The sequence below is a fragment of the Glandiceps talaboti genome, chromosome 2 (genome assembly GCF_964340395.1).
Source record: "Glandiceps talaboti chromosome 2, keGlaTala1.1, whole genome shotgun sequence".
Classification (NCBI taxonomy): domain Eukaryota; kingdom Metazoa; phylum Hemichordata; class Enteropneusta; family Spengelidae; genus Glandiceps; species Glandiceps talaboti.
Genome location: NC_135550.1, coordinates 10,759,810 through 10,776,134, shown reverse-complemented (window position 1 = coordinate 10,776,134; position 16,325 = coordinate 10,759,810). Strand labels below are relative to the sequence as shown.

The following is a 16,325-nucleotide window of genomic DNA, read 5'->3' as shown; positions in this document are numbered from 1 at the left end:
AAACTGTTAAACTAAGACGTATTCCACGGTGATAAAATTCTATTGTACACATGACAAATGCCCCTGTCTTCGAGAACCCCATTGTTACAAACGTTAAACACATCGCACCGTTATCATATAGCGTGTGAGTAGGTATGGGTGAACGGAGATGTCACGAGAACTCTCACGCCCCAATGTTAATGACGAAAACAAAGAGGAAAACACGTTGTTTATCCCGTCAAATCTGACTTTCAAAAACCCCGTAATTTTGACAAGTGGCAAGTTGCTTGATACTTTTTAAGCATAAAGTGCGCAACAAAAATAACAATAACAACAAAAGTATGAATAACAATAACAAATTAACATATAATATAATAGCTAACGACATATTGTCTAAATATTACAGTGATTTATAGCCCCCCTTGTCCTTTATTTCTAAAGTACAATAGAATATTGTACTACCCATGCGGCGCAATAATCTTCCCTACTAGACTGACAAAAAACTAAGCTATTCTCTATACAATGGACCAATTGAGGGTTTTTTTAAAATCAAAAGTATTTCTTTTGTAGTAAATATTTGTAAAGTTTACGAATTGTTAAAGTACAGTGGCCATGTTATAAAATTCATAGACGGCGAACGTACGTACACTGGGCGTTGTTGATGAGTTTTGATCGTAGAAGAGGTAAAGGTCAAGGCACTATAAGCCCCATCACATTATGAGGTGCAATTGGCACATTGAGACGGTTTCCTAGGTTTTAATTACTACTATCGCACCAATTCACGGTGTCTTTGTATATCATGCCCTATTATATCCATTATATTGACTTCGAGAAGAGGAACGTCTTCAAAGGGTGTTGTTAAACATAGATACCAGTGAACACTAGATAACGGTGCCAAAGACACGACTGAGATTAAAAATTGTACCGGCAGTATGGACGACGACATTTCAGAACGGTACGTAAGCGTCGAACGAGACGAGAATTGTTGGACTGGGTGCATGGATGTGGCATACGATCGTCGCCTTGTATCTGCACACTGTGGCTGTCGACGTAGAGGGACTTCGATTGCAATCTTGGGAGTCTTTTCGTGGTTCCTCAACACCATCACCTTAGTCGCGGACTGGTACAAATATTACATCGTCGTTCTACGACAGGATTATGGAGTTTTCATTTCTAAGAGTGAACTTATCGACGTCTTAATACTTACGTTTTGTAGCATGGGATCTGTGGTTTACTTTGTTGGAATGTTACTAATGATTATCCAGTGGCGAAAAGTGTGTTCGGCGTGTTCGCTTCGTAAGGAAGAAAAATTGGAATTTCGAGTCGCTGCTGCCGATGTAACCGCACCACCCAAGCATGATGCAAGCGAAGGTGTCATTCTCTCTTTTCGGATCGTACTGAATTTCATGTCCATCTTACTGGAAGATTTGCCGATGAGTATAACATACCGGTCGCTCATCATTCCATGTACCCTCTACTGGTCGGACTGGTTACACCTCGGAGCCTTAGCTGCTACGCCAGTCTGTTTGCTGATCAAAATTTTCTTGACTTTTTTTCTCATGGGTTGTCTATGTAGCACCCCGGTTGAAACAGAAAGTAAGAAAAAGAAACCACGCGTGCAACGAATGCGAGTGCCTAGGTCTGAATCGGGCGGAAGGTATGATGATGGATACCAGATTCAAAGTTCCTATTCATGTGCATCAGCAACTCTTGGTTGTATAAATTTCCTTTACCTGTGTTTTGCTAGCGTGGCGATCGTTTTCAGTTTTTTGGTTCTCAGTAATGTAGCTCCGAATTACACGATCGGACTTGATTGGTTAGATTTGGAAACACATTCTGAAAACTATTACCAAATGCAAATTTACACCTATTCCGAATTTAATGGCTCATACGTCTACACCAGTCTCGCTCCTCAAGCGTTTTATGGGGATACAGAAAGTACACCGACGGCTGTAACTGTCTTTGACATTAGGAATATCACACCAGGCGTCGACCAGACCGTCACCATCCCATGCGCTAACTTAGTCAGAGTCAACGAAATAGGAGCAAACGAGTTCTCGTGCAGTCCGATGGGGTGTACCGTGAACGCAGTCTTTGGATACCGCAAAAATAAACCGAACGCTATCGTATTTGACTACGAAGAAGACAGTAATTGGCAATGCACGTCTTACTTGGAACAAAACCGAACTTGGAGTCGAAAATTCAAAGACTATAGATATGATGCCGGGTATATCGTCAGGATTGGTTTTCTGCCGACAACCTGGTCCGGTTGTCTTCACCCGCAACGAGATTTGACTCTAATACCAGACTAGTAGCGGGAGATTAACATCGCTTATTCATAGAAAACTGTCAATATGATTTGTATACTGACTAGAAGTATGGTATAGAATTGCTATTCTATCAATGACAACTGAAAACTCTACGCTAGCCTCGACTGTGGTCTTCACTGCAATCCAACTGAAATGGCCATGGTTGTGTCCCCAGTGGCTTTTTTGAGTGTACCATACATTATCAACGTCATGCATGAACAGAAGGCAAGAATAACGCTGATATTTTGACACTGTTAGCACATATACTTCATCATTTATTGTTCCAAACTTACTAGGTAGCCAAGTACAGCTACAATTGTGTATTGCATTGCCATGTTACTTCATCACCAAAGCAAATGTTCTCATAGAAGACCCATGAATTGTTTACAAAGGCATTAAAATACTTGCATTGTGGTAGCCTACATTGTGACACTGTCAAATCTGATCATGAACTACACACTTCAATCAAAATTTCGGCCATATTCTTTGATAAGATTGTTGACGGTATGGAGGGAGCAAATTGCCGGAATTTGGCTGTTTTATAAATTTACGGAAGACACTTCTTGCCAGTCAACCAAAATCTTAAACACGGCGAAAACTGAGTGTTAATGTTGAAGACGACTACGTAATTGCATTGTTGTTTAATACGACAGACAAGTCGTGATATAAAATATATACTGGTCTTCTATGTACAAAAATGATATTATGTCTTAAGCTGCTGGTGGGCCACATTCATAACAAGGTTCGTTGAGTTTTATATGTAACTATATTATTTCAAAAGATAAAAGTAGTATATAGGCCTCCAATATATACATTTAATTTGTAGAAGTTACCTAAAACTACACCTCCATATACTCTATTGTACAAAGTTACATTTATTGTTAGTAAAATAATTATGTACTTATGAATATTGTCTTGCATTGATTTTGTTTCCAAGACACGACTGTTGCTATTTACATAAAGTTTAAAAACGCAATGATGTCCCATGTCACGTGCACACATTAATTGGGTTTCAATATATTTTGATTGATAGCCTATGCACACTTAGACAAGAGAGGCGTTTTTGTGTTATTTCGTGTCAGAGCTTTTTCGTGTTCGGATATCCATTCATCAATAAGTAGTGTACCGTAAACTTGTCGCATGAACATCTTCAAATGAAATACAGTATACCTCATCAATTACCTGGAAATTGAACTTGTCTTGGCGTTTTCCTCACGTGACATGATATTGTTACACACACACACTCTGACAATTCCAAATGCAAGATAAATTATTATAAAGATGAATTTTACAGTTGGGATAAACAAGTCATTGTCTTGCTTGTGAGCTGGAAAGCATAGTAATTGAAGCCATAAAAATCATTAAATCCATATGTTATGTTTTCAGAGGAAGCCTGATCTAAGCACTGTTAATGAATAGCATTGCTTATCACTCTTCTGTGTAATTGGTTAAAGGATCCCACACAGAGAGAGAGAGAGAGAGAGAGAGAGTGTGTGTGTGTGTGTGTGTGTGTGTGTGTGTGTGTGTGTGTGTGTGTGATGTCTCTCTGTTATTGTTACTGTGGAGTTGAAATGTGTCCATGTTATCTTTAAAAAAAAAACAGTTTGTTCATTGAGTGAAGCGCTAAGGCAACTTCAATTTCCCTGTAAATGATGAGGTGGCCATGGATGCGTTAACTAGCATAAGAGAAACCAAACAATGAAATCTGGAATTTTACGAAGAGAGTACAAATCTGTTACGTGTATCTCAGACCACTAAATTCGTTAGTGGTCTGAGCGTGTATGTATATCATTTGAACATACACGAGTAACTTGGTCTTGTTAGCATAGGTTGTAACTGGGGTTATTAACTACCTAAAATTATTCTGCAAATCAGAAAACAGATTTGCAAGTCAAATTATCAAAATACTTACAAGAGCTTCGATTTCCAAATGGAAGCACAATTATAAGCTTGTGAAGCTGTAGTATAACATTGAGTGACAGCGTTGTTATTATTGCTAATGTCAGCTATTCGCTTTAAACTTTATAATGAGATTATGATGCATTAACAGCACAATATTTTCTATTATTACACATTGAGCGACATTGTTCAAAAAAAAATATGTCTGTGGAAATAAATAACAACAATTGTCAATAGAGTGAATGGCAGCATAATTTGCATAAAGACATTCGACGTACTTTAAAAAAATTTTTTTTTAACAATTTCATGTTGGCAGGTAGAGATTTGTATCGGGCTCTTACAGCGTTTCTTGATTCGAAACATACTCGAATCGCCGGTGCCAGGACCGTGCGTGTGCTCACTAGCCGTTAATTGAATACACCGCCGATTCCAAAACACCACATTGAAAGTAGCCTAGCCTAGACCCGTTCGCAGGGGTGGGATGTCGACAATGTCCCCCTTCTTCTGAAATTGTTGGCAATGATGTACTCGAAATCCGCCATTAAAAGGGTCTAACACTGAAGGTAACAGACTAAATTTCTACGAAGTCCCACTGCTGTGTTCCCTTGCTGGAGTCGCACCTTGTCAGGACAACTGTTGTTCCTCTGTAATCTAAACACTGCTTTGTTGATACCACGAACAACTGCTTTGTCACCTGTCAATATAACGGAGATGATGATTGGTGCCATTATACTATTGACCTCTTGACCTCTACAACTATGGCGCTAGACTTATGCGCGATCACCATGTCTTTTATAGGACAATTTGATGTTCGAGTCTCCTGTGGGTTTTTGCCATGCATAATGTCGATTATTCGACCTTCTATCATTGTCTATATAAACTGTTATTGAATAATATATATCACTTTGCAACTTCTGATCGCAAAATTCGCAACTCGCTTCTGCAGATTAACTGGTGACATGGGTATCATGGTTGTATTGTCACTTCGAGGGTTATTCTTTTATATATAAAACATGTATATTAATTTTGTGTAATTTTACTCAACTTCAAGTAGATGTAAGTACTTGCTCCCTTATTTATTAATAATATTAATATATGTAAATTGAAATTTCGTTTTCAATTTTTGGAAACAGAAATGAAATATTTAAATAGTAACCCCAACCAGTATTGGAAACTTGGCTGTCCCATGCCTACACATCGCGTATTTGAAACCTACAGACGCTGAGGGCGTGGTACTGACGAATGTCGAACACTCGTACTTCTTTCGAGTAATTACTAATTTTATCTTTCCACCTTGTAAATGCACAGCAAACGTGAATATTTTTGCTCGAGAACTTACCTCATTAAAATGCCAATCTTTTGTTATTTTGGCTTTGTTCTTTCCATTGCATTTGTATAGTAATGGCTTCGCATTTTTACCAGAAACACACATGTCGTTCACCCTCAAGTCGTGCCACGAAGTTAAGCGGAACAGCTGTCAATAAATGGCAAAGAATCATTATTTGTTATATCAACGGTAGAATACCGCCCCCCCCCCCCACAAAAAGGCAAACAAACAACAAACAAACAAACAAACAAAACAACAACAACGCACGTACGCGCGCGCACACACACACACACACAGAAACAAACAAACAAACAAACAAACAAACAAACAAACGCCTGTCTATTCTATCAATCCATCGATATCTGGCGTTTATCTTGCACTGTACGCGAATTGTAAGAATAGAATTCACTAATACTCACTTGATTGCCACCGTAATTATGGCAATCGGCTAGTCCCATATTGGAACCTTCACCTCGGCTACCCAATGTATCTAGACAACTGCTTTTTGAATCAAATGGACGGATCTGTAAAGGGAAAAAAGTACAGCGGATAAATACCTCTTCTTTGTGTTTAGTATGAAATCATTCGGAGGAAATGTAATCATCGAGTACGTGACAGATATCAATATCTTCATCAATTTAATCACTTGATGGGGAAACAAAATGGTAACCGACTTATATTAGGGAACTAACTTTATTTTTGTTCCGGCATGCCTATGATGTCAAAGACGGGCTGTAGCCGTACATGCATGTAGATTTATTTTTTGTACTTTCGTATAATTATATTGTAAAATGTTGACCATCTTGTTGCATTATGTAGGCTAGGCTCTATTATTGGAATATTCCGTGGCAATGAATGATACATTGTAATAATACTCGGTGGCCTATATTTCGAAGGAACAAGTCTTCTATATTAAAGGTAACTTTATGACAGTGTCTCTATTTCCTGGAGTGGGATGCCCCCCCCCCCTCCCGGCCACACACACACACACCAATAGCTAATCGGTGCATAAAGTGTGGCCATGCGGTGAGCTAACACTCTATGCGAGTTCATGAATTCATTGATAGCAATGTCTGTTTGGCCATTCTGGTCAAGGTCACAAAACAAAAATAACGTGCATATACACACTGAAGTGTCTGACATTTGTGGCAGGTTTCGTTGAAATTAAAGGGTGTCAGAGACAGGGCTGTGAACAACGAAAAGATGGATGGGTGGATAGGTGGATAGGTAGATAGATAGATGAATGGATAGATGGATGGATGGATGGATGGATGGACATGGGTCATTTGTAAAGCCCCAGGCTCCGTTGGACCAAACACAGTCCCTCTATTGAGGAACTGTGGGCCAATAAACTAATTATCATAATGAAAATGACAAGTGTCCCATGTGTTACATCAATCGTTATCTGCTATCAATGCTACAGTCCACACTTACCTCTCCCCAATACTGGTTTACAGGTGGTGGTGGATACCATTTTATTACATCGTATGCGATGTTTTCTAGAAACCATTGGAAACTATTACATTTGTTGTCTTTCCTGAAATGTAATTGCGCAGAGATATCGCCGTAGTCAATTTTACTCAACATCCGGGGATTTTTGGCGTAGTAGTTTTCTTTGTAATCGTCCATCCATACATTGGCCACTCTCAAGTAATTCTTGCAATAAAGGAAAACAGGAAATGGTAAGTATTGGAGAGTAACAATATCAGTTGTGTCTAGTTTGCATTGCGTGTGAATGATCAATGGGGGATTTCTTATATTCTTAGAAGATGCCAGGTATCTTGAGTGTAGCTCGAAATTTCATTCAAATTGAGTAATACAAAACACGGTCCTTTGATATTTAAACTACTAATATTCTAACAAGCCAGGGAGAACATTTTTCCGTTGACACACCTCTTAAACACACACACCTCTTAAAATGGTCAAATGGATGAAGATTTGGTATTTTAATATTTTGGATTTTTAATTTATAAACAAATTTATCTTGGCTACCTACTTGAAAAATCAATGTGACACAACATAGACCAAGTCTGTGTTTGTAGCTCACTACATTGCTAAAAGCTTTTAAAAATGTGTAAAAAGGTTTGTTATTGTACGTACAATACCAAAGATTTTATATATTTACAAGTCTTTTGCAAGTTATTGAGTGACAAACAAGGACTTGGCATATGTTGTTTCACATTGATTTTTCAAGTAGGAAGCCAAGATAAAATTGTTTTATATCATAGTAAAATCCAAAATAAATACCCAATCTTCATCCATATGGCCACATATGGGCGCGTAAGTGAAGTAGCATTACCGAGCAGACGGTAGCTCTTCACAGCGACGTTGAAAACATGAAAAAAAAATCAATCGTTACGCGACACAGGCACGAACAACACAACTATGACATAGCATTACATTATTTGACTTACCCTTTGCTTATACATTCCCAATGTACCGTTTGGGAAAGTGTACGGTGGACGACCATAGATTCTGTAAATGTGTCCCACACGAGAACATGGCACCCACAACAACTGACCACCGCACATCCATATCTGTAAATGTGTACACGAATCAATTACTATCATACTATGATATTTTTTCGAAGGGAAAGTTTCCGACAATTTTGTGAAACTGAAGGTGGTATTTGCATGATTACTGACCTTGAATGATATTTCGTAGTTCTCGCCTCCCCACATCTGGAGTCCCGGATCATATCCCCCCATTTCAAAGAAATAATCCTTCTCCATAGCGAAAAGACCCCCTGCCATTACTGGAGACCTGTTGATCAATAAGAAAAACACGAAAGTTTGTTGAACTTCTAGAAAAGAAACTCTTGTGGGATTTAACGAAAATTGAATTTTATTCAAGACGACATACTTATTTGTTTGTTTGTTTGTTTGTTTGTTTGTTTGTTTGTTTGTTTGTTTGTTTGTTTATTTGTTTGTTTGTTTGTTTGTTTGTTTGTTGGTTGGTTGGTTGGTTGGTTGGTTTATTACCTGTACGGCTTGGTCTGACGACTTCTTCTACTAATCTCTTCGTCTGTGATGGGGATACGTTTGTAATTAAATTCCCAGTCAAACGCTCCACGAGCCAATTTACCGTCACCCTGGGGATACAGTCTGAAGTCCATGTTATCGATGACGTCAACGATGGGACAAACGACCGTTGTTCTGTAAACCACAAAGAACCCATTAACGTGAACATTAGTCGAAGAATTAACAAATATGACTATTTGCCAAATAACCCATAAATGTCAATATTTTTCAAAGTACCCGCAAGTATGAATATTTGCATTCAAAAATTCCGTAATTGCAGTCGATGGCAACAATATCATCTCCCATCATTCTTGTTTCGAGTGGTCCCAGTGTTGAATCGCATGGCGACCTTCTACACACGGTTGTGACTATTCCTTTCACGCTCATCATTTGAATTTCATTGTAAATGAAATCGGTGTACAACCTATTAAAATACATGTACTAGATCACCGTTGGGAAAAGTCGAGCTTTGAGTGCTAGCATTGTAAATGCATAGAAACCACACACGAAGAAGAACAGAAGCACCATATTGATGAGCACACAACTTTACCTATTTTGAGCGATTGGCGTGATTAAAGGAGGTAGCCAATTATATCCAACTTCACAGTGTGCATCAAGCCATACCAGAATTCGACCACTAGCTTCTTTTGCACCAATAACACGTGCACTTATCAATCCCACTCGCCCATCTGTCCTGATCAGCTTAACTTTCCCCTGTAACGGTGGTGTCTGGATGTAATCCTTTATTTTTTCTTTCAAGTGATCTGTGAGACAAACGATTAGTATTAACCTACAAGTGACCATGGACAAATCAATGGCCGGCTAGGCCTAAAAAAAATACGAGTATTGTGTGGTTCCGATTACACTGAATTTTAGAATAGGTGGGGAAGGTAGATTTTTATTTTACTTTATTTTTTATGTGCAAGTGTCTAGTTCAGGTAGTTATATTTTCCCGTTGTTTTTTATATAGTCTCTGTGTTATTGGTTTCTTCCCATCGGATGTACAGCCATTGCGGATTGAAAGAACAGTTTTATATTGTCTGTTTAAGTTGATGTCAGTTTCCGCATCAACTACCTCTTTCTCGAATACGTAAAAGTTTAGGACCGCAGTGAAAAACTATGTGGGGTCAGGTAACCGGAACCAAACATTTTTTCCCTAGGCTTTACAGAATTTTCTTTTGGGGTTTTGTAAAATCAGTCATGCAATAACATGAAGATACATACATGAACTTTTATCGAGATTCAATGCTAATTGGTCAATATACTTGGCTATCTGACTTGACAGTATAGCCCAGAGACTTGGCTATCTGACTTGACATACTGACTTTACAGTATTGGGTATAGACTTGGCTATCTGACTAGACATACTGGCTTGATATACTGGCGAACGACAACTTGAAGACAGATAGCCAAGACTCTAGGCCATTCCTCGAGTAACTACACAGCAATACATTGAATATTGAAGATAGTTTTTCGAACACACACATTTTATTATTCACAGCTTGCAAATGTTAACTAGGTCGACTCGAATGGTGGATATTTCGACAAATATAGGCCTGGAAATGATATGGTGGAGGTGATGATGATGACGATAGTACGATGATTGTGACTCGAAAGATTTTAACAACACGAAAGACAATCATCAACTAGAACAAAACTGAAATCCTCTGAACTATAATTCTCAACACTTTCACAAGTTTCTTCAAATTTTTCAATGGCAGCCATTAATATAGAAATTCGAGGTATACATTATTATATTTGCCAACATCCTGTTCACTGCGCTCAGCAATGTGTATTTACATTTGTTTTAATAGTGCATTTATTTTAATAGTGCATTTATTTTAATAGTGCATGCAATCGACCCTACCTTTGTCACTACCATCATCAACAAGTATAACTTCCTGTAGTAACTGTGCAGGTGTTCGATTCACAATACTGTGTACTGTTCTGAGTAGAGTTGACCATCCCTCGTTGTGAAAGACCAGTATGACACTAGCTTTTGGCAAATCAATGGGATAATGCCAGTGTTTGCATCTGTACAAACATAAACATAGAAGTACAGATAATTATATAAAAGAACTAAAACATTCTCTAAAGGCAAGAATTATGCAACCTGTTTACGACACTAGTGGTACTCTGTTATACCTGTCTGTGGTTTATCTCTCATACCACCAGTAGAAATACTACGCCGTAAAACAGGCTGAGAAGTTTGCACTTATATGTACATAGTGTACAAGTATTCTTTGCTTTCAAGTCGGACTTCATCACACAAAAAATTGACTCTGATATCAAATAAAAGCTTTGTGTGATAAAGTCTGGAATTATGTACGGTTGTCAAAACATTCGGTGATCCATACCGACATGGGAAGGGGTGAAGTGTATACAGCTGTTATACGGAGCCTTGTCATAAAAGACTGCCAGTTTTGCTTTTACTCTAGACATGCCAAACGTGTGTCAAGATTGCGATATCGAACCTCTTGACCTTCCCAAACGTTTTGCTGTCATCAATACAACCCATAGACTGCAGTGCCAACTTCAAGCCGTGAGTTCATGAACTTACACAGTCTACAGTTCCTGACGACCGTGTTCTAATTTTACACGACGTTATCTTTAATAACACATTACGAAATGTGTGAAGATAACGTCGTGTAAAATCGGAACACGGTCGTCAGGAACTAGACTAGACCTTAGTATTCTTTCGTATAAACAATACATATATTTACTATTAAAATGAAATCGGTTGAACAGTTAAATTTAAAAGTTATCAAAAGTGTATGACTACCAGGAATGCCTTGATTTATTTTCCAAAATGAAGATTAGCAGACGACACAATATTACTATCAGTTGATTCTAGGTTCTGTCGTTGCTATTTGTAGTTGTGAACTATTAACCTGGGGGTCGACATTCACCAGACGAAGTATTTCAACATGTTATACAATTTCAATATTGTTGACATGAAACATTCATTATGTATGCATATATATCGACATATGTTCAAACGTGGCAACATATTGTTCTGTAATACGATGTGTACAAATCTATTTTTAGTCTACTGGAAACCAGCATGCAGAGTATCAATTCCCACATGACACACACGAACAAAAGCCGCCCCATGTCTCATGAACTAATTGTGCTCCGATAATATAAATAAGAAATGGTATAATCTAATTTTTTTCTTTTTAATTAAGAAAATAACTTTACTTTGCTTTTCTACTCGAAAAAAAACACGTTACAGATTAGAGACCAAGTTCATCTTTGCAGGTCATTAATTATACAAATCTAAAACAGGGTTTTGTAGTAAAGTACATATAGGCATAGACCTATGGTACAGAAGTGATTCTGTAAACGAATGGGTAATAAAGACAAGTAATCATGCGTAAAACAGGTAATCAAACTACGATGCATGGCGATGTTCCAATATATGGGGAAGACACTGACGCAAGAACAGACTGGATGTGGCCCAGAAACCAGATTTCAGTTTAAATTGACAGAAATGCAGTATTAAAATATATACAGCTACCCAACTTGCTACCTAGATATACTTACTCGGGCTCTCTCAAATCGTTTATTTCTCGGTCTACTGATACTGTATCACTGATATATTGATTAAACGAATATTCCTTCATACTGACTTCGACCTCTGTCTGCACATTCTTGTGAAATCCTACCGGACTACCGTATTCTCCCGGTCCGCTCCTCGTCGATGGACCTGGAGCAGGTTCGTAGTTGCCCATTGATTTCCGGAATACGGCACCTTCCAGAATAGATGGCGGTGGGAGGTTATCGTAAATTTCCTCAACATCTTCCTTCACTGTATTATCAGAATGGATATTATCCTGTAAATACAACAAAGCAAAATAAATTGTAATGAAACATTACGATTGAATAACTACAGAGTAAGGATAAAACAGTCAATTAATGATAAAATAATGATAACATCGTCAAATAATGATAAAATAATGATAACATCGTCAGATAATAATGAAATATTCATTAAAATAACGGTAAAATTGATATAATAGGGATTACATGATAAAATGAAACAAAATCATATATAAAGAAATTCTAATTTGGCGGTGGTCTCACCTCATACATTACTACGTATACGTTTCGTGATTTGGTTTGGCAAAACACTTACTATTAAAATATTGCAACATTTCATCGTCTGGCTCGACCAAAAAATGACTAATATGACATTGTTGGATTTCATCGTCGAGGAAAACTTACTGACGTTACTATTTATCGTCAATTAGCTGGACAAAGAAAATCTCTATCAACATTGCTAATTTTTGTTTTCGCGTGTTCCATAATATAACTCAGTAGATTGTTAAACTGTGTAAATCATAATGTAATTGTCGAGATGAGATGCAATGTCCGTCGGTTTATGTTTTCTACATACTTTTTGTCAATTGTTGTAACTCTATTCCAGATAGGTTGCGTTACAGATGGCATATTCATTAATTTAGTAAATTTCATATGTTGACTCAATTATGTTCTACTCCGACTGAAAGATCAGTAGCCTTTCTCAAGGACATGGAATTCAGACCACACAAGACTCCAAGAGTATATTTAAGACTGTTAGACTACAGTCTGCATTTCACATACATGTATAACTGTAACTAAAATTCATATTGATCACTGGAATAGTCATTAGAGCACGGCAACTCGACAAGACTTAATATGGTTTGCAATTATTATTCAGCCATCATACACGTGTTATGTAAATTTGTACATTAAGGAGAATAAATGATAGTTGACACTTAGAGCAGAGGCAAGGCGGCAGATGCTAAGTGCTTTGCTATAGTTCTAGTGTAGACTTTGGTTTTGAACACGAATCTTTATTTAGTCTGAGCTAATTCCCTGGAGTCCAGGTACTACACAAGTTGGTACTACACAAGTTGGTACTACACTAGTCGGTACTACACAAGTCGGTACTACACAAGTCGGTACTACACAAGTTGGTACTACACAAGTCGGTACTACACAAGTTGGTACTACACAAGTTGGTACTACATACACAAGTTGGTACTACACAAGTCGGTACTACACAAGTCGGTACTACACAAGTTGGTACTACACAAGTCGGTACTACACTAGTTGGTACTACACAAGTTGGTACTACACTAGTCGGTACTACACAAGTTGGTACATAAGTTGGTACTACACAAGTCGGTACTACACAAGTCGGTACTACAAAAGTCGGTACACAAGTTGAGATGTGATGTTAGAGGTCGACCCATTCGTTACAGATGAGACCCCCCCCCCTTCTTTGTAACAGTTGCACGGTGCAGGTTTGATGAAAGTGGCTTTTCTGGGTCCTCTAAGTATCAAATAACACCGCTAAGATAAAACAGCCTCGTCTTTGTTCCCGAAAAGTCCACAGTTTAATACACAATCACACATAGTATTTAAATTTAAATTAAATTAAATTTAAAAGCTAAATGTAAATCTATCTTTCATCACTGGGTGGGGGTCTTTCAATTTATCTATAGATGAAAAGTGTTGCTCGTGAAACTGTTTTTGTAACAAACTTTTACACTGTTTACATATCTTTGTAAATTATTGATTTACAAACAAGGACTTCAGGTATGTGGGTTTTTTCAATGTGGGGCCAAAGGAGTTTCTGGCATCTGTGTAGCTATAGGTTGGGGTGTGGGTATTATAAGTTGCACTTGGATTGGATGGAGATGAATAGGAGAACTGTCTCGGATCGACATTCTTTGACCCTGAGATATAAGGTCACGACCCGATTTGACGCTTTTGTAGTCGAAGTCTAGCCGCTTGTCTATGGACGAACAAATGGAACAAAGAAGCCACGACAGGAGCACGTGTTGGCGAATGAATTCTGACACAAAAACACAATCTTCGTCTATCAGAAGAGATCAATGGATATTATCAGTAGATACAAAGCAACGTTTCAGGCAATAGATCATTTGGAAGAAAAATACGGGCTCGGAAGAACGTGTTTTCTTTCGCCAATATTTATGCGACTGAGGTTCATGAACTGTCCTAAAGCAACAATCCACGTGACCTTATTGCACTTGGATAGTAACTGCAACGTGATCAGGTTTCCAAACTAAGTCGAGAAGCATCGGGCATGAGACATGATGTATGCGTAACTTGTACGTGCGAGGAAACTGACACGTACAGTTGACTTAAAAACTAAATATAGTTTTCTCCCCAGGTTTGCCGTTTCAATAGATGCGAGCAACTATTAATTTACAGCAAATTCCAAGGCATAAAGAGGAAGAAATGTTACACATGAAGTAAAATTGAAAGATTTGGTGTAACGTAGTCTGGATGTCAACGCGATATCGAATCATCTCTAACCCGTCTACGTTGGATAAAGATTTCTTCAGATTCAAACCCAATTCATGAAACTAGGAGTAATGACGTTGCAAGTTCACTGGATGATTTATTACAGTGACGATGATACTGGTACCCAGTGTGTTGAATGCATTACAGCGTTGTTCTGTTATGAAAGCTGTACAAAGGTCTTTAGTGTGCAGTGTCTATGCCCACAAAGGTCATGTTCTGAAGTCTCGAGTTCTAGTTGGAAATAGTCTCTACGATCTCTATCCTCTCCACTGGTGGTGGTGGAGATGATCGTAGTAATCGTAACGGCATATAGGAAACTAGACTAAGTTGGAAACATCGTATTTAAATATATTTAGGTCACTGCCATCAACACCACCAATCACGTTCGGAGTCTGCAACGAGGTCACACACGAAAGATGGAATGCAATATGTAATGTTTAAGTGTTATTACGACCTAGCATTTCTCTGGGTATCTGAGCAGATTTAGCGGTTTTTTTTCTCGCTGTCAACAGAAAATGTGAAGAGAACATGGGGTTTTTTAGCGACTGTAAAGCAAGTTCACGATTCTTAGTAATACTACCGTGTACTTTTATATTCAAATATTTACAACATGTGACGAGCATTTAACAAACCACTGCAAATGAGATAATCTGTAGAGCCATTGTACAGGTCATGGAGTCAAAATTAACCCAGAGTGAGTGTTTTGTTTGCTCTAGACTACAGAAGTACCAACCTGCTCTAAAGGCTGCCGATGAATATCCAGTCTATGCCCATTTTGGTCCGTACCACTGCTAGTACTACCATCGACTTGGTTGATCAATATCAATGTCCTGCCGATAAAAATACATCCAGATACCACCACCAAAAGTAGTATACACTTTCTTTTGCGAATACGCATGTCGGTATTTTCAACACACTAGATTTACTGAATTGGAGATTGACGGTGTTGACATAAATACTGCATTTGTATATACTACAACACTGCCACAGTGGCGGTGAGTGTGTGTTAGTTAATGAACTGCTATGCCCAATTTGCAGGCTTCCAGAGCACGGTCGATGAGATGTATTCCAATAGTCAATACCCCGTATCAGACAGTGTTGTTGATGCCAGCAGCTGCAATATGATTAGCCATTCATGGAACAGTGTTAATTCAGACCGTCATTATGTGACACGCCATTGGTATCGCGCCGGCTACGTAATCACTATTCCAGCTTTAGGCCAGGTCATCCATCTCCAAACCCTACAGGTTCCTCATGATTGATCGGTGTGGACCATCGACCATACAGAATCTGTCTCCCCGTGTCTCAAAATCCGTAGTTCACTGTGCTTGTAACCGAAGTCATTTAATTCGCATGGAACATGTCTGGTGCGATGTAATCACGGACAATAACAACTTCACGATAACCAATACGTTAGCATATTTAAAGCGCCAGCTGTAACCCGCGGCAGTTGTTGCAACGTTGTTATCATAA

The 16,325-nt window shown here is 38.3% G+C and overlaps 1 protein-coding gene across 1 annotated transcript; it reads right to left on the bottom strand.

The window, feature by feature from the left end:
- Positions 1-3,940: 3,940 nt before the first annotated feature.
- On the bottom strand, positions 3,941-15,843 carry LOC144453410 (N-acetylgalactosaminyltransferase 7-like). The gene is made up of 11 exons (XM_078144696.1): positions 15,586-15,843; positions 12,081-12,370; positions 10,402-10,568; positions 9,085-9,298; positions 8,496-8,669; positions 8,160-8,277; positions 7,929-8,051; positions 6,949-7,170; positions 5,934-6,038; positions 5,527-5,661; positions 3,941-4,881 (listed from the first exon to the last, which is right to left on the bottom strand). The coding sequence occupies exons 1-11, from the start codon at positions 15,748-15,750 to the stop codon at positions 4,759-4,761; spliced, it is 1,836 nt and encodes a 611-aa protein (XP_078000822.1). The 5' UTR covers positions 15,751-15,843; the 3' UTR covers positions 3,941-4,758.
- Between the last annotated feature and the right edge of the window lie 482 nt (positions 15,844-16,325).